Below are 25,685 nucleotides of genomic sequence, written 5' to 3' on the forward strand. Positions count from 1 at the left end.
GCTCCATCATTTGTCAAATAAGGCAAGTAGTGAAGATAAACACTCAAGACTCAGGAATGAGAAGAGACCACAGGTGGCTTCTCTACCCACAAAGATTTGGCAATTTAGAAAATTGTTCATGGCAAATTAAATCCTAATGAAAGAGGGATTTTAAAAATATGGGTTCCAAAAGATATAATGCCTACTCAATAATTCAAAATTTTTTGAAGGTCAGTATACAGTCAAGACTAGAGATATTTCTGCTAAACATTTTATGGATAAAAATTTGTAAAAACTGCATGGCATTTTTTTCCTAAGACTTTATATCCCCAATAGTGGGAAGAGTTAGAATGGAATAGAATAATAACTTTATTTCACTTTAACATCATCTACAATGGAAGAATGGTTGGTAAAGCTGTTGCTGAAATATTGAAACTGAGGCTCTGATTAGAGAAAAGGCATTGACTAACTTTAATGCTAATTGGAATCTCCTTTTAGACTTTTTGCACAAACAGTAAAGATGAAATTATGATATAGAGGTTATGATATATGGGGACTATTAATGTTCATAGATTATAAACAATGGAACCATAAAGCAAGAGTTGAATTATTTTTTATTTGTATCTGCTTTAAAACAAGTCAGAAATTATTCTTTCTCTCTTTTTTTTGTATTTTTGCTTCTTCCTATATTTTTTATTCTATTCTCCTTCTTATTAGTTCTTATTATTTTAAAATGTAATAAAATTGTTATATTAAGAGTATAAGTGATGCAAATAACCTACATATAAAAGATATAAAATGAAAAGCTAAGTGGTAGCTTAAGTCACTGAAAAACTACTATCTGCTTCCACACACGGAAGAGAAACCATATCAACTGACTGTGAGAAAGTAGGAACTTAATGACCAAGCAGTTCTTGTTTAATTGATTACTCCTATTTTCTCTTGCCACTTAGACAGAGTGAAGTAAAAATCTTGTGTGGGCTTTTTGTTTTGTTTTTTAAATTCACACCCTGATCTTGTTTGGAGTCAAAAGGATCAGAGGACACTAAAAACGGTACAGGAACATCACTGACCTGCATGGTACTGATGCATAAACTTCTGTGGATCACAAACTGGCTGAGAGCAGCAGATCTTTTGTAGCTGTTTCTTCCGTGCACCATCAGTAATCGGCCCAGGTGCTTAAACTGAGTGATGGAGAAATCTGCTGCAAGAGAAGCTTGTTTTCCTTCCTAGGAATACCGTGAAACAAAAATATTAAGACCTTTCACTGTTAGAACAAAAACCAGAATTCTCCTGCCACAAGAGCAGGCACCATTCTTGTTGTATACAGTAGCTTGTTCTCCTTTTATCAGCCCATAAGATCGTTCCAATCAGGCATCTGACAGCAGTGAACATGGTATGTTTAGTAGAGTTTATTACTGCCATGCAATCCCATGCAGAACGTAGCCTTAGAAAATCTGAGGCGTTTGCAAAATCGTTTTCGGTTTTCTACTTCTATTTATTGACCACAATGGGGAGCAGAATTTCTGTTGCTAAGCAAGACAGTGGTTACGTGAGCTGTGCCCGGTTTTAGGACCTTTTTTTTGTCATGGTTCTTAAGTGAATCATTGTGGTTAAGTGAATCACTTAATGGGCATTAAGTGAAACCGGTTTGATATTATGACCCATGTGATATCATCGCAGCTCTCACTTGGATGTTAAGGATGTCACGACTATCTCAAGATCATTTCATAATTCTTTTGGATAAGAGGGAAAAATAATGCCCCAGACTCTTCAGTTAGGGAATAAAATCAGGCCAGAAAGGTGCAGGACGACAGTTTAATCAAAAGCATATGTCTTAAATTGGGGCCAAAAGCCTAAAAGCTTAACACCGGCCAAAACTGTGAGTGGGACCAAATCACATCTGTGGGCTCAGAATTATTTTTTTTTTTTTTTACTTTTCCACTGCGTCATGTCTATTTTAAGGATTATACTTACATTTTTATGGTTTTCTCATCTCAAAATGGGAATAAGCAACTATGGTCAAAGGAGGAGGGGTCTTTGATGAATAAAGAAACTATTTGTCCAGAGAGCTTCCGTAAATCAGATGATAATCTGATTGTGAAATTATCCATTGAACTAAAGTGCATTCCCCCCTCTCTCCTGAAACCCCTATCATTATGACTGTGGCATTCAAACGAAACATCATGCTTTGACTTACCTTCCCTTCAACACCAACACCACAGTCTGCCTCCTGAATCATACTGACATCATTTCCTCCATCACCTGTAACAGAAAATAACAAGGCAATTCAGGAAAATTTTGAGTGGCTTAGAATGTTAGCGATCAAAGTCCGATCCGTATTTTATTCCACAGTATGTTTCCATTTTAAAGGACTTATCAAGGTAAAAAGAAAACAGAAGCCATGGTAAGAAACATGGGGAATTATAAGTGGAACACTGTTCCTGAGTCAACAGTGTAAATGTATGTAAGACAGTTGTAAAATAAGACTCTGTTTGGAACTACTCCTGGTATTAAAACCAATACTTTCAGTCTAATTGGGCATAAAGTACATTGTGTTGCTGCAAAGCGACAGTTCCAACATGGGAATGCTTCCAGGATACTTTTGTACAACCTTAGAGGCAAGCCCAAGTGATGGGCATAGAATCAAGTTGAGTGTATGAACATACTGTACAAGTTTACCTGGATGCATCTGAATGAAACAGCTCATTACCACAAGCTAATGATTTTCAACTAGCAGGTGAAATTAAAACAACACCCTCAGAGAGACAAAGAAAAACTAAATTTCCCCCACGGGATGAGGTGGATACATCCTAAACACATCTGGCTTAAGTTCACAAGTTATCTGGAAGCCACACAGGGCAAATGGTGGAAGCACTGAATCATAAGAATATCCCATTTTTGCCGTTTTCTTTATGGTTGAAAGCCAGTTCCAGTTCCCCTTGCTAGCCAAGGCTGGATCTGCTTAGGTTTTACTTGGTCTGCTATAGCTAACCATAAAGAGACAAATCATTTTAGCTTTAGAGTTCCTAGCTGGCAATGACATCCTTTTGGATGGTTACAATAATGGATTCCAGAGCTTCATTATACATGCAACATAAAATGAAAAGAACAGCAGGCTGGATATTCTAATTGAATCACTAGCAGTTTAGCGATTCTTTGGACAATTATTCCAGGTCATTCAATATAGGTTTCACTGTCTGTTTTCACATTTAACTACGCTATGTTTTTTCTCAGGATCATGAGGTGTGAAGTAAGCAAGTGGAATAACTAAATAAAACAGCAGAACACTTTTCACAGTGCCTGTTTTCAAGAAAATCAGAGATAGTAAAACATGGCTGCTAAAATTCAAACCCACAGATTCTGGGGGAAGGAGCTAGAGCTGCAGTTTTTACTATTTGATAACCACTTAAGTCTGAACTACAATTTCCAAGTGAAAATCCCCTTAAGAAAACTTTTGTATGTATGTAATAAGGGACTGAATTTAAAATGTGATTTTCTTTCATTAAGAATAAATTTAGGAAGAACTGTAGCTTTTATCTTGACTGGAACCTATTTAAATTTAAATCTATGAGAACAAAAAGCACAATTAACAACAAGAGCCAACAATACTGCTGGATTTATGCCCCTCAAACACTCTGCTACCTAATATAGGATGACAAAGAGTTACTTCATCTCTCTGGGAACCAGAACTCTGGAGATTTAGCACAACGATAATGCCTTGTTGCAAAGAATGGCAAGTCTTCTTAATGCAAGTAGCACTCAAATTACACCCATTTGTTTAATAACTATTCAAAGTTGCAACGGCACTGAAAAAATGTGCTTTAAAACTGGTCCTCGCACTTACGACCATTGCAGCATCCTCACAGTCACATACTCAAAATTCAAGCACTTGGCAATTTGCAATGGTTGCAGAGTCCTGGAGCCATTTTGTGACTTTCCCAGCCTGCTTCCAAGAAACAAAGTCAATGGGGGAAACTGGATTCACTTAATGACCATGTGATTTCCTTAACTGCAGTGATTTGCTTAACAACTGTGGGAAAAACATCATAAAAATAAGGCACCACCCACTTAACAGCTGCCTTCTTTACCAATGGAAATTCTGGCCTCAACTATGGGGGTAAGTTGAGGGCTTCCTGTAAACTCAATTGATTAAGAGCCATCAAATCACTGTCAACTCTTAGCAACCACACAGATTTTCTCCATGATGATCTGTTCCAAGAACACCAAAATGCCTATTATTATGATGGCGCGGTTTAGTTGCTCTTCTGCAAGTGATCAGGAGATTAGACTCAATGATCCTTTCCATCTCTCTCTGTATTTTGTGCCAATTTATTACACGTGCTTATTACGAGTGCTGCTTCATAACTACATACATGGATTTGCTTTCCTTCAGGCAGTGATTCCTTTCATTTCATGGAGGGCTGCTTCAGAAACTCTCTAACCTTTTTTAAAAAAAACTCCAGAGAAATGGGGAACCCATAGGTGTGTGGTGTTTCCTCTGTTTTCATGCACTGACGAACCAATATACAAAAAAGATGGTAAACTAGAGAATCGAGTTAGAGAATCCCTACTATGAAAGATTGCGGGAAGGCTGGGAAAGTAAAGATAAGAAGAAACAACTGAAAGACTGAAGGAGAATCCATTGATAGCTTATCCTACAAATGGCAACTCAGCCCAGCCCTAGAAAGAAAGAGGCCCCTTAATGAGGTCATTGTAAATGAGAACTGGACATTCCTCTTGAAGAACATAATTAACAATAATATATAGATACCCCAAGAATAGCCTCAAAGATACTGAAGCATGTGTAATCTTTGCTTCCTTGTTGTCACCTGTGTGAGGATTAACACCTACCTACTGCACAGGTCAGCTTCCCAGTTCTCTCCTTGAGTAAGCGTACAATCTGAGCTTTTTGTGTTGGGGCACATCTACAGCAGATGACTGCCGGACATTGGCAAGCCAGTTCCATGAACTCATACTCATAGTATTTCAAGCACACCTATTCCATGAAAGAAGCAAAAGAGGTAAATAGGATGCAGAGATTCTTTCTTTTACCAACCCCTGTCCCTTGTAAGAGCTTGATGTTCCAGATCAGGGTTTCTCAACTTTGGCAACTTTAAGATAAAGTTAAGAATTCTGGGACAACTTTTTAAAGTTGTCAAGATTGAGACATACTTCACTAGAGGAATTTATGCCAAGGCCTTTCTGGCCAAAGCTGGCACTCCTCTCACCTCTCACCTCCAAGGAATCCCCAGAAATTAGTCCACCTCTCACCTCCAAGGAATCCCCAGAAATCACCAGGGCACAGTCGTGCTTGCGGCGGAAGGCATTTAGCTCCAAATGTGCTTCTCCACGGTTGGTTACCTGGACAGGAGAGAACAGGTAGCTTAATGTCAGTAGAGAATTCATCGTATGTCACATGGGTGTCAAATGTGCCAGATGGCAGGTATGGTGTCCTGATCCAAGCCCTGCCACTGTTGAACTTGCAGGACTTATTTATTTATTTAATACATATGTAGGCTGCCCCAATCTGTCATAATTCTGAATAGGTGAGAAAATAAGACAATAAAAATAAGAATATACTTAACCTCAAAATAAAAAAGGTTAAGGTTAGGAGACTCTAACAAGCCATTACAAGGAGCCATCATTCACTCTAAGTCATGGCCTTGGGAAGAGCCAGGTTTTAAAAATTTGTTAAGTGGAGCCACGAACATATATGTAAACCTTGGTGTGTGTGTGTGTGAGAGAGATGGTGTTTCAGAGAGCAGGCACCATGACAAAAAGGTGCTTGGTTCCCACCCCATAACCCATAGGATCTGGGGGATTCTAACCTAGATCAGAATGCATGAGACAGGTAGAAAATAGACTGCCACTCCGATAACCAAGACCTATTCCATGAAGGGCTTTATAAGTAATATCTAGGACCTTAAATTGCACCTATTGCAGCTTATGATGCAGAAGCATTACTTGAACGTATCACAGCATGCTCATAACTGCCCATGCACTACATTTCAAGTGATCTTCAAGGGTGCACTGAAGTTGTTCAAACATAAGGTGACCAAAGTATGATTGACTGTCTTAAGGACCTTCAACCTTGAGCACAACTGACATATTAAATTAATTTGTGCGGAAAGTCTCTCTCACCACAGCTGATATTCAAGCCAAAGCTGTGAATCCAAAAAGATCTCCAAATTATGCACTAATCCTGGAAGGGGTAGTGCAATCCCATTCAAGATCAGATATGGATGGAAGCATTCCAGATTTTTTTGGGGGGGGGAATTACCACAACCACCCAATCTTGTCAGGATTGAGCCTAAGCCTGTTCCATTCAGATTCACACAGCCTGCAGATACCAGGACAAGACTTTGAGAAGTGTGAGATGTATAACTGGGTATAATTAGTATATTGCTTGATACTGTATTCCAAACTGTATTCCATCCAGTGGCTTCATGTAGAAAGGGCAATTGCCCAAATTCCCTCCCAAGTTTCAGCACTGACTGAAGCCAACCACAGAGAAAGGAAGATACCCATCAGAGTACTCTGACCCCCATTCCTAATACCCGCAGGATACCAGGTTGATGATACTAAAACCTGCTGGAGATCAAGTAGAACCAGGGTGGCTGCACACAAATCCTGCATTTTGCTCGTTCTCAGCAAGGAATGAGTCACAGTAAAAAGGCTCACTGGGCAGCTATTTAAGGATATGATAAAGCTGGAGAAATAATTACATTTCACTGTTCTTATCACCAGAATGTAATCCCTAGGCTCTTATTCATTCTCAATTAGATTCATCCTTTGTCTTCTTCCAAAAGCACTTTAGGCATTTTTCTGGCATTTTGTTTCCTGAAGTTCCTCAGAAAACCAAGGCGTTCATTAGGATCATTGCACAGTGAAAGGCCACAGAGGAGCAATTTGATCCAAGGATTGTAGGCAGCAACAAGTGACTCAAGTGTTGCAAATTTTGAATGCCTACAAACTTCCATTAGTATGGATCTTATCCAGAAAATACAAGAATGAATAGTGGCTCAAAAAAGAAAGCACCGATCAGTTTGGGGGAAAAGGACATATAATGCTAGGAAGAGATTTGGGTTATGAATATTACACCACTCTCACCTAAACATTTTTCTGACATAATCAGTGCATTCTTACTTGCTAACAGAAGTATGAAGTATTCAGATCCAAAGAAGACAAGGACATTTCAAATTTGGCAGAAGTATCCGTGGTATACCTGCATCAAGCAGAGGTTATATATGCACAGCAGATCCAAAACAACCTTGCTTCTTGCTTGTTTGGGGTCTGTGTACACATATCTCTACAGCAAAAATCACCAGATCTGGTTTTTGAATGGAATAATCAGAATCAAGGGATGCTTCTACATAGCCCACTCTTTTTATTCTTAAAGCCATGATCACACTTTGTCAAGAGATTGCTCCATCCTGGGTCAACACCATGAACCTGTGGCAATTTTAAGAGAGGGTTTATTGAAAGAACTCTGGAAGACAAAGATCAGTAATTTCTAGTGCTCTTTAAGAAATTTAATATCACTGTATTAAAAAAGCTAAAGCTAGTAGCATGAGGAAGAACACATCATATGGTTCAGAAATGAAAGCAAAGACAGGCTTTGCATCCATAAAGATCTGCATCTCTAATGACTCAGTACAGTCCTTTTGCCTGAGACAATTTAGCTTAAATGAATGAAGACTTTATCATACTGCATCTCACATTTACTGCACAGCCGTGTTACCGAAATGCAGTGGCCTTTCTTGCTTTGCCCAATGAAGTCTTGGGCCCTGACATTTTGCAGAGAATTCCCAGAAAAGCATTTTCAGGGAGATGCAGAGTTCCTTTTACAGAACAGCAAGTATGAGCAATAATTTATTTTTGCAAGACAAAGCAGAAGAAAACAACATTCACACTGGTTTCGAATGAAGGGCGGGTTTGGAAAATAAGCCAAAGTGCCTTGCTGTAACATCTGGGGGGGGGGGAATCCATCAGAACGGGAATTAACCATTTTAACATTTTTCATTTCTTCATTAAATTCATTGCTGCCCTGCATTTTGCCTTGTTAAAGAACTTATTTCAGGAGCGATCCAAGCACCCTGATAAAATTTGAGTCTGCAAGAAACTGGAGGAAACAAGAGGTCTTTTTCCTTGTTGATGTTCCAGCTTCTAGAACCCATCATATGCAGTGATGTTTGGAGCAAGGTTAGGCTTATATCATATGCTCAGGCTGTGGTCTACATGCACAGTGAAGCTGATGTTATTTCCCTCGATTCAAAATAAAGCTCCGTGGACAAGTGCTAAGTAAATTAAGTTTTATTTGTATTACTCACCAGTCTAAATATATGAATGTCCTGAGACCTGGTTACCAGATGTGCATTCTTAGCAGTACACGTGGCTGTTTCCAGTTTATCCCCTGTGAGCATCCATACCTAGAATAAAAAAAATTCAATACCTCACATGAATAGAAACAAAGAGCCAGTATAATGCAATGGTTTGCTTTGGACCAGACTCTCTGGAGACTCAGCTTCAAGATCCCACTCAACCACAGAGCTCACTATGTGGATCGCTTTTTCTCAAGTCAGCTTACAAAGCTGATGTTCTGGGAATAAAATTAGAAGAAGCTCATATTTAAACCACATTCAACTCTGAAAGGAAACCAGGTTGCATTAAACGTAGCAAATAAATAATGGTAAATAATAAAAAGGCAGTTAATAAATGTTTAGCTTGTAGGAAAGTTAATATATGTATTGTATTTTAGATATTTAGAAGCCAGTGTGGCGTAGTGGTTAAGACTAGGATCCTGGAGACTCAGGTTTGTCTATTTTCAGCTATGGAAAATGTGACCATAGGGTGGTGGCTTTAGGTCAATGATTCTCTCTCACACCAACCTATCCCACAGAATTATTGTTGTGGGGAAAATATAGAAGAGGCAATACTAAGTATGCTGCCTTTGGGTCCTGGAGGAAAGATATATAAATCTAACAAATCAATCAATCAAATTAGTAAAATGACCATATAAAAATACAAAAATCTCCCTTGAGTCAAGAGACAGATTATTTCCCGTGATTTCATGGACATATCCATCTGTTTTTCTTGGCACTTGGGTGGGAGACCTTTAGAAAACCTGGAGGAGACCCATCCTCCCTGGCATATCATAGTTTTTTTTCAACTATCTAACATGTAGGCACTGTGAAAACAAATGGAAGGAACTTGCACCTTTATACCGAGTAGGTTGTAACTAGAGTCTCTGTCTTCTGGATATGAGAGTTGGACAAACTAGGGACAGATGCAAATCTGAAAGTAAGTCCCATAACAAAAGTATGTAGCCTCTACTACCTCAAGAGCCTCACCGCACTTTGCAAGGTAAGAGCATTGGGTTAGGGACCAGTAGGGTAGAGGGAGTAAGTGGTGAAATACTATCCATAAGGATTTCTCAGCATTAATTAGGTGTAGTCAAGCCAGTCTGGACAGGATTTTAATTAAAATATAACTGAAATCCTGCGCTCAGTCAGAGATTTAGGCATGATAGTCTCAACAGTCTTTTCAAACCCCATGATTCTTTAAAGCTTTATATAAATGCAATTGACAAAAGCAATTTTAGCAATTACATATTTTAAATAAATTACATGGAATTTTTAAGTAACTGTTAAAAAAACCCCTTTTAATATCATACTGGGATCTAAGAGATACATTTCGCAAAAACATGAGTCAACCTTGCCCATTTTTGGAGATGGAAGCTGTAGCTAAGCAAATGGCACCAATAATGCAGTAATGGATGTTCTTGAAAGGCCGCTTTGAACTGCTCCATGTGGCAGCTGTCTCAGTGCAACAAGCTGTTTGTGTGTAGAAGATGCAACCAGAAAGGTCTGTGGTGACATGGAGAAAATTGCCACATCCACATAATGAGTCATTGTAGATCATGAGGAGACAGTAACCATGTGGACAACTTCATAGAGATTTTCACGTAGCAACCAAAATATGTGTGCGAGTCTCTAATTAAACTTTTTAATAGTCAGTGGAATCAAACAGAATTGGCCTGCTTTGCATATTGCACAATGTGATATTGTTGCTGTTGTTGGGAAATACATCTTTCGGAATGGCCACTAGTGATATGGTATATAATCATGTAACCTGCCATAAATTCTACTACACGTTTTGCTTTGTATTGCCAGTTGTAAATTGCAAATTAATCTTTGATGCTTATGATGATTCTATAGTATACTGCAATGTGTTTCAACCTTGGCTGCTTGAAGTATGGACTTCAACTCCCAGAATTCTCCAGCCAACTTAAAAGAGCACTCATGTACCACTTGATGCCAAGTCTTTAAAACAGCTGTGCCTTTTCCTGAGATGTCTAATCTATTATGGGATATGAGACTTCACACTGGGAAGCATTATGATTGATATGGGTAGAAATTGAACACTTTCCATAGGCAAAGCCAAGAGTTTGGGAAGCATTTCTATGTAGCACAAACATGGCCTTGGGTACTTCTCTACATCTTGGATGTTATATCCATTCTCCCATTTTTCACAAAAATTCAGATCTTGCCTTCATGGAAAATTGTAAAATAAGCATAAGCTTCATGCTGCCATTTTTTCCAAAGTTATTCCTTGAGACAGGAATCCAAAGTCCCATGGTTTCAGATAGGCTTTCTATATATCACACATGGCTTCATGTTAGCTAAAAGGAAACACAGTTCAGTACTTTCTTTATACTATATACACAGAGATATTTGTACAAGATAGTTCAGTTTGCTTGGTAATGCTGACAATCATGGCATGCAGCTGAACTACATGTTACTTGGGATGAGACAAGTATCTTAGTTATAAACTGATTTGAAATATTTGCTTTCCTGACATGGGGAAAAGCTAGCTGTGGTGTGATTCCTAAGGCATATTTTTTCCCCCCAACACAACGTTCTGAGTAGATGGACTCCAACTCTCAGTCAGATAAGCAGCAGCACCCAAAGTGGTGGGAAGTCTTTGTAATTCCATCTTTGTCAAATCCCTGCTTTGTGCTGCTTACAAGCAGAATAGAATATAGTTCCTATTTCAGTGGAACATTCTGCTCAGAGAAATTATTTTGTTAATTGAAGGGGAAATGCTGTTCTTCCACCAAAGACTGTAGAAATATCAAACCAGAATTCTGAAATGTGACTCTGTAAACAATGTAGATACTTAACTGATACACGTAGTCCTTGACTTACAACCATAACTGAGATCAGATTATGGTTGAAAATCATGCCATGGTTGTTAAGCCCATTATCTACAATGGGCATTTTTTGTTGGAAACTGGAAATAAATGCTGGTTTCTGATAAAATAGTAAATTGTGATCATGTGACTAGGGGATGCTCTAAACAGCTGAAAATGCAGGCCAGTTTCTTAGTGCCCAAAATACTGCATGTGACCACCATGGTGGGGGATGCTGTCAGAACTTTGAATCCAGTTAGTAAGTACCTTTTTGGGGATCTGTCGTAACATCAAATGATTGCTAAGTGACTGGTCGTAAGTCAAGTACTACCTGTAGTGCTTTATATACTGACAGCATTATTAAAGTGCCTCTAATGATATGAAATGCCACATTCTCCCTCTCATTATAGTTCTCTCATGTTTATTCATCCATATCCTCTCAGATTGGGGGAAAAACAGTAAATCTTACACTTTTGGTTTCAATCATACCTTAATGCCAGCATTTTTCAGAGTTTCCAAAGTCGGTCTGACATCCACCTGTAATTGATCTTCTACTCCAGTCAGACAGAGCAGCTCCATCTCCATCTCCAGACTCTCAATCACGGTGGCTACCTTCAGGGAACGATCGTGGACACTTAATTTTGCTTGGACGTAGCGGGCCTAAGGAAGATCGCAAGAGACGCCCCCCGTTACTACTTGTTCATTCATGAGTAAGGAAAAGCAGGCCAAATTTCCCCAAGAGACAGCAGCAATGCCTCCCACCTCTATTTTTAAAGCAGCCAGATTGCGCTACTCGGTTTTGGCAGCAAAAAGCTAAAATTCAGCAGCATAATTTTTAGTCTCCATTTTTAACCCCCCAAATGTAAAAAAATAAGGTGCATTAAGCCTTCACAGGGCTTAAGGATCTATCTTCTTGTGTTTCTTCAAGTGTCCAACAAAACTAAACAAAATAAAGCATGCCTACAAACACATCAAAATTTTGGATCATTTCCCTACCAAAATGTCACTGTATCCCACCATGCCCCCTGGTGGCTCAGAGGAGGCAGAGAAGATGAAATAAAATGCAGCTCCAGCTGGGGAAAAAGTATCTGCCTCATTTAAAAAAAACTGGGCAATTACTATTTTTTAAAAAAACTAGGTGTGGAAGCAAATATATTCCTTCACTTGTAATTGCCAACACATTTATAGGGTAGGGAAGAGGAGGAAAAGAGCAGGAAACATATGGGTTGGGTAACTTTTGTATGTGTCTATATATATATATTCCCCTCCCTCCTAAAGCCAGATGGGAAGAGACTGGCCCACATTACAAGAATCTTTATCAGTGAGAAGAACATGGCAGACTGGTGAGTCAACTGGCTGCCATCCACAAGTTTGATGTGGCCCTTAAGTTGCCAGCTGGCTGGCACTGATACACTAGGAGCACATCCATGAGCAACCCTCATGTCATAAGTCATTTTTATGTTAGCCTTTGTCCTTCAACATCCTGGAATAAATAATATAGTATCATCAAAGGTGGTGGAGCAGAAGACAATACAATATATCCTTTCCCAACCAGCTGCCCTCCGTCCTTTCCCCTTGACATGCCAGCTTGGACCGATAATCTAGATTGGGATGGGATGGGATGGGATGGGATGGAGTAGAGTAGAGTAGAGTAGAGTAGAGTAGAGTAGAGTAGAGTAGAGTAGAGTAGAGTAGAGTAGAGTAGAGTAGAGTAGAATAGAATTCTTTATTGGCCAAGTGTGATTGGACACACAAGAAATTTGACTCCAGTGCATAAACTCTCAGTTTACATACAAACAACAAAGTAAAATAATCATAAGATACCAATAGGAAAAGGTAGTAGAAAAGATGAAAAGGATAACAGTGATACAGCCACACTACATGAGTAAATATCATTTAATCTTCTTATGAAACATTCATGCCTCCTGTTTGGCCTATATCCTTGATATATGTGTTATAGAAGTATTTTGTACAGCTCACTTAACCAGACCAGTTTAAGATTTAGGGGCTGCATTTGCACAGCATGCCTAGATTGACTATTAACTTTGCTTAAGTATTTTGGTGGTTTAGTGTGTAGTGCAAATCCAGACCACTGGATTAGTTTATACATATCATGTGTACTTAGAATATAGCTTAATTTAGTAACCAAATTAAGCATATTGTGTCAATGTAAACTATCTTAGCTATTCTATCCTTGATGCCTTCCATGTAGATGAACTTTCTCCCAGAATTCTTGGCAATGGCTATTTTGGTAGGGGAATTATGGGAGATAAAGCCTCAGTTCTGGAGGGCATCAAATATAGAAAAGCTTACTTACATTTTCCAAGATAAGAAACAGTTTATGGGATTGGAATCGTAAAACAGACATCCAATAAAAATAATAAGATAAGATAAGTGGTATATATTCTATCCAACCAATTCACTCATCCATTTTCCAAAAGTTTCAGGAAGTTGCCAATGCATGATGGATGATGGCCAATTCCATCTTTGCCAAGAAAAGGGAACAACAAATACAATAGTTTACAGTTTAACCTATTTAAAAAGCACTTCCCTGCTTATTTCAGCGGTAAATGAGATATTCATGTTAACCTTTTTTAAATAGGTTAACTGTAAACAACTTTATTTCATGTTTAATTTGCTTACCTCAAAATCTTGATATTGCTCCTCCGACAGGGATTTCTTTGCTACTACAAGAACTCTCAATCCTTCTCTCGCCATGTTACCACACTATAAAGGAATATACACATTTTAATAAGCTAATTGCCACTGGAAATAAATATTACCTTAATAATTGTCCCTGTTCTCTTCAGTCAGAGAGCAGATTTCAAAATTCCAAAATTATGGAATTGCACCATAAAATTAATATTATAATTTTGTTGACCAGGTGGTAAAATTGTAATTGAAGTTTTAAAAGCCACCTCCAAAATAATGATTACAGTTTTATATCAAGAATTAGCAAGCTTTCCAACCTGAAAATCTTGCAAGACTTTGGCTATTTCACCCTAAAATGTTATTTGATTTTTGATGAGAATGCTGAACTAAGGTGAAATCACAAATGAGATATGGATTTTTTTAATGTAAAAACTTGGTTGACCTCACTAGAATTTCATGTGATTTAGCAATCTTCTAAAACAGTGGTGGCGAACCTATGGCACGGGTGCCGGAGGCGGCACTCAGAGCCCTTTCTGTGGGCACGTGCGCCATTGCCCCAGTCCTAGGCCTTCAGCTGGGTTTTATAAAACCTTTTCGCTTTAGGCCTCCGCTGCCATGTGCAAAAAAGGTTCAATCAGTCAATTTCAACTTTTCACTGGGAAAAAAAGAAGGTCTTGCAAAGTTGGAATTGATTGATTGAACTTTTTAGTCCCACCCAATCTGCCGTTACCACTGCAGCCACGCCCACCCAATGGGCCACACCCAGCCAATGGGCACGCCCACCCGGCACTCGACGATGCATAAATGGGTTTTGGGTTGCAGTTTGGGCACTCAGTCTCTAAAAGGTTTGCCATCACTGTTCTAAAATTTCAGCAAAAAAAAATTAAATTAATTTTGGAGAATAATCAGACTATTACCAGACACACTGGAGCCCATGTTTTACATAGTGTTTCAGTTTTAGGTTTCTCCCATGCAGGGTCATGCAAAATAGTTTTTTTCATTTTTTTGCTGGGACAAATAAATGATGGAGATTTCCAAACATTTCAGATTTTGCATGGAGTTATTAATGCATAGGTAAGTTGCCAAAGACCATTCTAAGACCACTATGTTTATGCATAGTGGTAATATGCACACATATATGTTGAATCTGCATATATATTGCAAGTTGCATGCAATATATCTGCAGAATCAACATATATGTATTCATATTGCCAGTATGCACACTCACTGCCCTACTTTTACCCTTCTTTCCCAATATCTATAAGCATAGCATACTCCTCTCCTCTCGTTTCTTTTCCTTTCCTTTCCTCAGTTTTCAGGTGGTCTCTTCCTGACTTCAAATGATTTGACTACTATTCCTACTACCTTACAGTGGCCAGGTAGGCTAATGATGGAAGTTGTAGTACAACAGACAGGAAAGTTGCCACGTTAGGAAATGCTGAGTTCTATCATCAGGGGCATTCAAAGCATTCTCTGAGTTCAGTCAGGAATTCTTGCCCTAAGGAGGATCTCATACTCGCAAATGTAAAATAAGTCACAGCACTGAGACTGCTGTTCTGTACCTCTTCCTCTAGCCAGTCATTGTACTGAACAATGCCTGCCATAACCACATCCGCCCCTTTCATGTAGAATGTTATTTCTCCTGTAGATTCATCCTGAAAGAGACAGAAAACAGGGAAGAGGAAAAAAATGAGATGACAAAGGGGAAAAAAATCCCAGGCGCCCTACTTTAGTACAGATACTAAAGATACAGATATCTATTCATAAAATATGTAGTGCATCTATTGAATGTCATTGTGTGTTATCCTAAAGATGCCTAACTTAAAGAACCATTAATCAACAAAGGGAAAAACTGCTGTCTCCAAAGAATATAAGGTAGCACAATTCAGAAGAAAAAAAATATATAACAAGTAAAACATGGCTTTAAAAGGGTCAGAGCACCAAAGAAAAGTCCTGTGTTATTGCAAAAATAACATCACAGAATCTCAACAAGCAAAAGTTGGAAGAATGTATAACACTTTTCTACTATGAACTGCTGTCTTCTACCCTCCCCAATTTGCACAGTGTGTAGGAGTCAGTTTACTACAGGAAGTTAGAATAACAGAATAACAGTTGGAAGAGACATTGGAGTTCAACCCCCTGCTCAAGCAGGAGACCCTATATACCATTCCAGACAAGTGGTTGTCTAGTTTCTTCTTAAAAGCTTCCAGTGGTGGAGTATCTACAAGTGCTTCAGGGAAACCATTCCACTGGTTAATTGTTCTCACTGTTAGGAAACTTCTCCTTAGTTCTAGGTTGCTTCTCTCTTTGATTAGTTTCCATCCATTGGTTCTTGTCTTGCCTTCTGGTACTTTGAAAAATAAGTTGATTCCCTCTTCTTTGTGGCAGCCCCTCAAATATTGGAACACTGCTATCATGTCACCCCTTTTCACTAGACTAGACAAACCCATTTTAGCATCCAGACCCCTAATCATCATTCTTGGTCTTTTCTGCACTCTTTCCAGAGTCTCTACATCTTTTATATGACATGCTGACTAAGTCTCTTTTATAAAAAGACCATTGAACCATCATTTTATTTTTTTAAAAGATGGGACATTGGGGAAAGGATCGGATTCTTCCCTGCCCCCAAAGTATATAATGATCCTTCTTTTGATCAACTCATTATTCTTATGCAACCAATTTTTTTTAAAAAAATAAAAATAGGTGGGCGTATGTCATTTATGTACTATCTTATTTGCTCATTATCTACATCTATTTGATCTAGGTATTATCATTTGCTAAGGTGTGTTTAGCCAGAAAAACAGTTAATTAAATTGCAACAGTATTTGTAATGCTGTCATATATAGAGGATGAAATAAATTTTCTGTTTCTCCAGAGTATGTCCTGTAGTAACAGGTTAAGATGGCAGGACATAGGATTTGTTCTAAATGTTGGAATTTTCTGTTTGTTTAAAGTGTTTGGCAATAGAACAGATAGTTTTGGAATTAGAAAAGTTTTTATTGAAGATTATTGAAAATTAGCAGTTGTGTGGCCAGTTATGAAGAATGGTATAACTATGAACTTTTAAAATCATTGGAAGTGGATGAGATAGCTTCTGAACTCCTTTCCCATTCAGTGCTTCTAACACTAATAATCAAAGTAATAAACCTGTTCATGTCCAGTAATAATTTATACTTGAAGCAAGTACTCCAGTGACTGGATGTTCCACCATAAAACAAACTCCAAACTCTCCACATATAAAATTAGCATATCAAGGAAATCAATTCCACCCTAGCCATTTCCTTGACCTGTTAATTTTCTATGTGTCTGAACAAAATAAGCAGAATTTTATGATGTAAGTTCCATCAAGAAAAGAGAATGGGTTGATTTTCTCATCTTCTGTTTCTGTTCTATTTAACGACAGGTGTTACTGGCTGAAATCCCAGGCTGAGGTCAGGTTCCCACTGTTCTGCATGGGAAAAGGTCACTGCTTTTTCCTCATTCCAACCATTCTCTTGCTTAGGATAAAACATTTCACTAATTCATGATTAACTAATTCACACACATATACATTATCTTTTTTTAAAAAAAATCCATTTGAAATCAGTGAGCATTAAATTACAGGATTAAAACTGTAATCCTATACTCACCTATCTGGAATTAAGTATACTAAATTCAAAGGGAATATTAAGAGAGAGATTTATTAGTTGGTCTATAAATAAGGAATATGTATTTGTGTACAGTCCAGATCTGTAGGTTCAGATTCTGAGCACAAGTTCCACAGCAGGACGGATCTTATTTTTTTTTGCTCACCAAATGACTTTCATCCACTAACATATTTTTCTTCTAAAATCTTTGGGATTCCCCCAGAGCTGTTGTGGAGCAGTGATTAAGATGTTAGATAAGAACTGAAGACCAGATTCAAGTCCATCCTCATCCATAGAAGCTGATTGTCAGTCAGCCAGATGAAAGTTAACAGTGAAGTTAACAGAAAAGACTTGATGCAAATCCAAGAAGATTATAGTTAAGAAGGAGTTCATCTCAATAACGCAAAAAGAGTGAAAAGAGGATAACCAGCCAGAAAAGTTCTGGAAACCCCTAAAAGGCTATAGAACAGTGATGGCGAACCTTTTAGAGACTGAGTGCCCAAACTGCAACCCAAAACTCACTCATTTATTGCTGGGTGCCAGGTGGGCGTGGCCCACTGGATAGGCGTGGCTGTGGTGGTCATGGCAGACTGGGAGGGTGTGGCCAAGGTGGGCATGGTCACCTTGATGTTGCTCGTGGGGAGGGATGCCTGTGGGGCACGGGCAGGGCTGGGGGAGATCCAGGGGGTCTCTGGCAGGTGGGGCAGTAGGTAGGAGGCTCATCCTGTGGGCTGAGGCGAGGCAAGGTGAGGCAGGGTGGGGGTGCGATTGTCGCAGGGCAAGGTGAGGCAGGGGCCGGGGCGGCTGCTGCCTGACACCATCGGCACAGAGGCCAGTGAGCGCATGGGTGCTGGGATGCATCCGGCCATGTGGGACCTCGGCAAGTTAGCGGGCAGCTGGTTGAAGAGGAATGGTTGCCATCTCTGGGGCATGGCATGCGTGCCCACAGAGAGGGCTCTGAGTGCCACCTCTGGCACGTGTGCCATAGGTTCGCCACCACTGCTATAGAAGTTAGAATGGGACAAAGTGCCACTAATCTGATTTTTACAACCTCATAAACCTCTGCTCACAATTAACTATTAAGAAAACAAAGGAGGCACAAAGTGTAAGTTTTCAGACTTAATCAAAAGCCCAAAAAAATCTCCTCCTGTCTAAATCAAGGAAGGGAAAAAAGAGAATCCTGGTTACGATCAAGTGTCTGATAGGATCCATCTACTTTGCATTATTGCCCTTCCACTGGACCTCTTATTTCCACCCCCAAAAAATGGTAGGTGCGGACCCCAGATTCTCTTTGTCTGTTGGAAAGAAGAGAAATTAAATTTGGCACTGAGACTTGGGCTTGCAGAAATGCCTTCAGTACTGATGGGCGTGGTTGATCTCTCAAGCCGATGTGGTTTAACACTGAGACCAAATACAAAATTTCTCTCCTCCATAGATACTGTAGAGTAGGCCTATTAAAGACCCAGAATGATTTCCTTCATCAGATGAAGAAAGATTAAAGGGACTTCCCTCCCTTTTCCTGCCTGATTTTTAAATTTTTTTTTAAACATTTATATGAACTTGATCAACAATCTTCTTTAGCACTTGATCTTATTTATACCAGTGGCTTTTTATGTATGGCACATTATTGTCATCTTTCACAAAAGGACATATGACAATGGCATCATGTGGCAATACAAACTTCCAATTTCAAATCCAAGGGTGCCAGGGGAAAAAACACCTGAAAAAAAAACACCTTAAAATATTTCCATCACAAATTAAGATCAATGTTTGTGCATTATACGTTTAAACGGTTGAGATATGTTTTAATAACTTTTTGATAGGAAACTAACAAGAAAGTCCACTTCCTGCAGCGCAGAACTAGTTTTAAGAGCGTTTAGATCTTTTGTCCAATATAAATATCGTATCAACTATCTCCTTGCATTAGTCATTTCCTCTCACCAAGTTCAGTAGGAGGTTAGCACATTCCCATGATATGGCAAGATTACAAGTATAAATCTGCAGAAAGATTTGCCAGTTGTATTGTTTCTCAACCACATCTTTTTCCACCATAGTCTGATTCTGGGCCAAGGTTCAAAGGCCTTTCCCTCCTCCCCCAACTCCCACTTGACACATGACAATAGCAGTTTCTGGGTTGCAAAAAACCCCATTCTCCATTCCAACTGCTCAGAAGAAGAGAGACTGGAAAGTTTTTGTGGTTGAACAAACAGCTGCCTCCCTACCAATAAGAGGTAGCAACAGTCTTATTTGCCTGGCTTGTTGGCTATACACAGGATCCCTGGAATCAGATACTATGAAAATAGACAAATCTTTAACATTCCCCTCTTAAGAAGACACCACAAAACTCAGGGAAAGGGAGATTGCTAATTGTTTTACCATTTGCAAGGCAGCTAGAGAATCTAGAAAAGATATTTGGCCTTTTTTTTTTTTTAACTCAGCCACAAAGTTTATAAGTAAAACAAACATGATCCAACATCTCACTACTAACTGTTTTTGGAGGTGAGACTTGCCCATCCTTCCCTCTTTCTGTTTCTCCATATCAAATACATCAACGTGTTATCTTTCTGCATTTTCATCCTCTTAAACAAAAATATCCCAATTTATGCCCGCCTCTGTAAGAAATATGCTGTAGTTATTACTTGGATAATAGGAATATAACTGTAGGAAAACAAAGATTTAGAAATATCAGCCTCTCTGGACATTTTCTATAAATTGGGAACTTGTGACAGAAAGAAATTCAACAGGTATTTTCCCCACTGCTGGAAGACGCAATGAGAATTGATTAACTTGGAAAGAATTCTAATCAAATTCAAGAGGATGGAGTTAAAAGGTAGATCAGATTCTAGAAAATTTGCAGCACTTTTGGAGATAAATTCTTGACTTCTAATTGATCAACAAGAACAGCAGTTTTAACCTGAGGAAATGAAAGCAGCTTGAAAAAACAGGCAGATATTTTTTTTGTATGGAATGACTATGAGTTCCATTCTGTTCAAAACATTTAGTATTAAGATTCCAGAGGAGTGTTATAGCTATTATTCCCAACCATTCCCATTATGCAGACCACAATTCCATCAACAGTTTGTGAAGAGCACCATATAAACCAGGGATTAGCGAAAGGATCCTCTACATATTATGGCACATGTAACACACATGGCCATATGCTAATCCTAAACTTTAAAAAAAGAAGAGATATGAATTTACACGTAATTACATATTTTGCACCAGGCTCTGCTTTATAAAATATCCTAATAAAGAAATAGTAACAATACATCTGGAGCACCACTTGAATATCACTGGCATTGACAAAATCTCCATCAGTCAATTGCAGAAGGCAACTTTACTTGAAACAGTTTACATCCTGAGACAATATCTTTAATACCATCAAACAATAACTGCCTATCCTTGCGTTTGCGCAAAAATGGAAGAGCAAAGAAACTCCCACAGAGGAAGAGACACTATATAAAATATTACAATGTGCGGAAATGGACAGGCTCACAATGGTATTGAAAGACAAATGTAGATCAGTTTATTTCGAAACCTGGGAAATTTTTTACCGCTAGAAGGATTCGAGGGGGACAGTTGGGATTATAGGCTAGTGTTAAGATAGAAATATATGTAATTTTAGAATAAGTATTGTATATAAAATTTGGATGTATATTCAGAGATGAAGAACTGATTGTAAAATGTGGAATAAGAATGTATATACTGGAATGTCACGTTATATCCAATGTTTTTTTAATTGTATTATAAATAAAATTTTGTAAAACAAAATAATCAATAACTGCCTATCCCAGATTCTTGGGATGGACTTGATAGGTGGATAAAAATGCCAAATTGAGTCTAAATATTTGGTTGACTGTACAACCAACCAACCAACCATAATAATAAAAGCCTCAAATCTTATCCCAGTTTATAGAGAACATTTTTCCTCACATGCTTATTCATCTTACCCGAACAATAATCCCCATTCGTTTACTTTCATAGGTGAAGGGGAAAATCTGGAGGATGGTATAGTTTAGAATGTGGCCGCCAGGAGTCCTCAGCTGCACAGAAGCCTGGTCCCTTCCAACCAGTGTCAAGCCAACACTTTCTGTCCATTGCACCAGGGCCACCTAAGCACAAGAGAAGTCACAGGTCAGATAGACTGCTGAGCTAGTGAGTTCAGAGGTCAAGCGAATGCAACAGGAGGGAGGAGGGAAACAGGCAAAGTGAAGAACAAAGTGATTTGATTGTTAACTGTACCATTTCCGCTCCTGGATTCCTCAGCGTCTCTTGTGGCTAGAAGTGCCTTTCTAATTTGATAACACCTGGGACTAGCAGGCGTGGTTTGTATAGCTGGGGCTGGAATATGACGGCAATTGAGAGAACAACCTGTCCAGTAGGCTGAAGTTCCCAGTCTTGCTCTCCTTTCATCCCACCCTTCTAGAACAGTGTTTCTCAACCTTGGCCACCTCAAGACGTGTGAAGCCAACCATGCTGGCTGGGGAATTCTGGGAGTTGAAGTCCACAGATCTTGAAGTGGTTGAGAAATACTGCTCAAGAATCTCAAAGGTAAATGACTGAGCAACTTCAGCACCCTGAATGTTACACTGAAATAAGAATAAAATAATAATGAATTAGCTTTTCTCCCAGTGCTTTCCATTAGTTACATACAATCTCTTGAAGGTTAAATCATTTTTGTCTGGATAATTTTTAAAAAGTTCTTAATGCATGTTTCTTAACTACCAATATTTTTTTTTTGCTGCCCACCTTTTTTTTTTTAAAAAAAAAATTGCTCTTTTCCCCCACAATGAAGAAAGGAAAATACCCTTCCTCATCGTCAGGCAGTGGCTTGGTTACTCAACCATGTTGCTAGGGCAAGAGAAAATATAGAAAATATTTAGAAAATATCAATTTATGAATACAGGGATAGTTGAGGGTGAGGATCAACTTATCTTTCACTGTAAATTAACTAACTAACATGCCCAAATATTTCCTCTGCATCTCTTTGCCCAAATATCATCTAATAAGAAATGGAATAGAAGATTAATTACAGAATATACTCCCAGCAATGAAGGATCCTAGGCTGCAGCCATTATTACCTTCCCATATAGCAAACTTTTCTTGATTCTTGAGTTTTAGCGATGTTATTTGACATACAGGTAGTCCCTGACTTACAAACATTTGTTTAGTGACCATTTGAAGTCATAATGGCACTGAAAAGCAAGCAAAATCAATGGGGAAGCCAGATTCACTTAACAACCATGTTACTAACTTAACAACTGCAGTGATTCACTTCACAACTGTGACAAGAAAGGTCGTAAAATGGGTCAAAACTCACTTAACAACATCTGGCTTAGTAATGGAAACTTGGAACTTGAGGACTACCTGTATGCAAATTGCACATAGGAGCTGCAACCCAAAAAAATGCAGCATGGATTGCTTTTTCCGTAGGGCTCTCTGTTTTCAAGATGCTTAATCCCAGTTCATTGACTTCTACTCTCCCTTTTCTCCCCCACCCTTTTTAGTCAACATTTTTCCACTAGTGAGAGCATAGTTCTCATTGGACTGATCTGGGGGTGGGGGAATGTCTCACCTTTTAAGAACTTGGGCACATTTAAGAATTTCCCTTGATGGTGTCTGTCAATTGTATTGCTTTGGCTACCTACCTATATTCAAAATATGAGTTTGCTATGAGTAACATGACAGTCATCATGGGTGTGTGATGCTGAGTAAGGAAGAACCTAACAAAATGATTATTTGAGGAAGAGGAGAGTAACTTCTCAAATAAAGGACTTTTATGCAAGAAAAAGGGATAAGCCAAAAATCCAGTCCTTGAGGTCACATGGTTTGGGTTGACCAATCTCTCTCACCTTTTGTCCTCAGACTGAAAAAAAGGGATGTGCTACTTTGCAAGACTGGTGTGAGGTTTAATGTGATTATGTTACATTTATATATGTTATTCCAGGCATCAAGTGAAGTGTTGTTAAAATGCTATTCTTAGCTGGTGAATCTAGATATAATAAAAGGGAAAGGCACATGGCTTTTAGGAATGGGATAGCCAACGAACAATCTGGCATTGGTTTGTGTAAACCACAGCTGCATTAAAACCAAAACTGCCTCTCTGAAGTTTCTTGCTTGTTTACTTCTCATTTAATCTGTGCACCTCTAAGCAAGATCTCTTAAGAATATAAAAGATCTCCAATGATCCTTTATAAGGGCAATTAGCAATAGCACTTATACATAAATACCGCTTCATAATACTTTACAGCCCCCTCTAAGCAGTTTACAGAGTCACTATATTTCCCCCAAGAATCTAGGTCCTCATTTTACCGACCTTGGAAGGATGGAAGGCTGAGTCAACCTTCAAGCTGGTCAAGATCCTAGGATTACCACAGGAGCAGTGATAAGTTTTGGAGCTGAATGGCCATGGCCTAGTTTTATTTTGCTCTGATGTTTCACCTGATGTTGTGGCTGGCATCTTGAGAGGTATACAGAGAGGTTCACCACAAAGCAACACACACTGCCTCTGAAGGTGCCAACCACAGCTTCCGGTGAAACAACAGAACAAAAGCAAACTAGATCACGGCTGTTCATCCCAAAAGCTCATCACTTCTTGGTTGGTGCCAGCCATAAAATTCTATATCAGTACATAAAACAGTGGTCCTGCTATAGCCCACTAGTTATTGGCTAGTGTTCCTATAAATTTCTAGCAATTGAACACTCCTTGCTCATGAACTCATGTGAATTTATTGGCCAACAAGGCTATTGATTAATGTCGCTTCACACCAACAGATATATATATATATATATATTTCCCCCATAGTTCAAAGTCTCATTTGGATGGCAGGATCCCTGTGAACAGCTGCTTGTAATGTAGTTGATCGGCACATTTTTTTCACATTCTAGGAAGCGGTGAGGTGTTTTGGCGGTTGAAGGTCACTTGGTCAAGTCTTCTCCTGGGCAAGTTATCTGATCAGATTCTACCTCTTACATTTCCCCTCGGTTACTGTAAGGCCTCAATCAGACAGAATGACGGACCCCCAGAGGCAGTAACTGATCTCTCTATAAAGAAGCTTTCAGGAGCCTTGGCCCAGGAATGTACATCGGAAACAAATGTAGGAAGCCTGCTTTGTGTTTCAGGAAATGAATGCTGTGCCAACTGGTAGAAATTATCCCTTCTGTTAAAATAAAGGGGGGGGGTAGGGAGATGGACCTTCAAGGTTTTGTTCGAATTTCAACATTAACTGATCTTCCTGCCTTAACAATATTTTATTACTATAGAGTTCCAAAGGTAGATTTTTTAGAAGTCCGTTAAAACAACATTTCACTGATTTCCTAGAGGGTATGGCTTAGCAATATCAAAATTCAGAAAATTAACCTAGCTTTTTTCCTTTTTTTAAAAAAAGAAGGAAGGCAGCTGTTTAGGGAGTAAAGACAATGGGAAGACTTATATTGCCAATATCCTTAAAAAAATTATATTCCAAGAGAGGATTTTATCATGAAAGATTTAGCTTTTAAAACAAAATAAAATTCTGTTATATTTGCTTGTGAGAGTCAGTTGGAGTAGTGGTTAAGGCATTAGGTTAAAAACAGGGAGACTGTGAGTTCTAGTTCCTCCTTGGACACAAAGCTGGCTGGGTGATCTGGGGCCACTAATTTTTTCTCAGCCCTAGAAAGGCACTTTTGAAAAATCTTGTCCAGGCAGTTTCTGAGAACTAGACACAATTGAATGGAAATAAAAAAAAAACTGTAGGGTTTGAGAAATCTTATTTATATAAAATAATTACATTGCCATGGATAAATTCCAAGCTTTAATGTCATGTGAAATTTAACAGCTATGCTTACATTATCCCCCAGAATGCCATTAACCATATTTGGAAAACAAAAGGAAAAAACAGGCATATTAAAAAGACATAAAAAGACAATAACATTCTTTTGAGGACCATTTTACCTCATCAGGACTAGCAGCTTGGTACACCCTGCAAGAATCTTCATAATGCTTCTCAGCTTCAGCCTGATCTGTCACACCATTCGATTCATAGACAGGAGTCACATTGTGGCAGAGAGCAATTGCTTTCACTGCCTCATGGACACGGCTGCTCAGGGTTTTTCGTACTTTGGTAGCCAGGTTGGGTGGTTTTAAAGCAGGTGGTTCCTGTGACTGCTAGAAGAGAGGAGAAAATGGGTTGATTGAAATTAACATCCTACAATTAATACCCTCCTTATGAATCTGGGTATTTTGAAGATCAAAT

At 38.8% G+C, this 25,685-nt stretch overlaps 1 protein-coding gene across 1 annotated transcript in view; it reads right to left on the reverse strand.

Annotated features, from left to right (window-relative positions):
• ATP9A (ATPase phospholipid transporting 9A (putative)) overlaps positions 1–25,685 on the reverse strand; it is an 83,658-nt gene that overhangs the window by 8,582 nt on the left and 49,391 nt on the right. The window contains exons 14-23 of the mRNA XM_015814367.1: positions 25,385–25,597; positions 21,402–21,563; positions 15,388–15,480; positions 13,817–13,900; positions 11,663–11,833; positions 8,313–8,411; positions 5,254–5,343; positions 4,834–4,978; positions 2,180–2,244; positions 1,053–1,208 (exon numbers count right to left, since the gene is read on the reverse strand). Of these exons, the coding sequence (XP_015669853.1) occupies positions 1,053–1,208; positions 2,180–2,244; positions 4,834–4,978; positions 5,254–5,343; positions 8,313–8,411; positions 11,663–11,833; positions 13,817–13,900; positions 15,388–15,480; positions 21,402–21,563; positions 25,385–25,597 (1,278 nt within the window). The remainder of the gene's footprint in view (positions 1–1,052; positions 1,209–2,179; positions 2,245–4,833; positions 4,979–5,253; positions 5,344–8,312; positions 8,412–11,662; positions 11,834–13,816; positions 13,901–15,387; positions 15,481–21,401; positions 21,564–25,384; positions 25,598–25,685) is intronic.

This window comes from Protobothrops mucrosquamatus, unplaced genomic scaffold (genome assembly GCF_001527695.2).
Source record: "Protobothrops mucrosquamatus isolate PMUCROS unplaced genomic scaffold, P.Mucros_1.0 scaffold244, whole genome shotgun sequence".
In the NCBI taxonomy this organism is placed as follows: Eukaryota; Metazoa; Chordata; class Lepidosauria; order Squamata; family Viperidae; genus Protobothrops; species Protobothrops mucrosquamatus.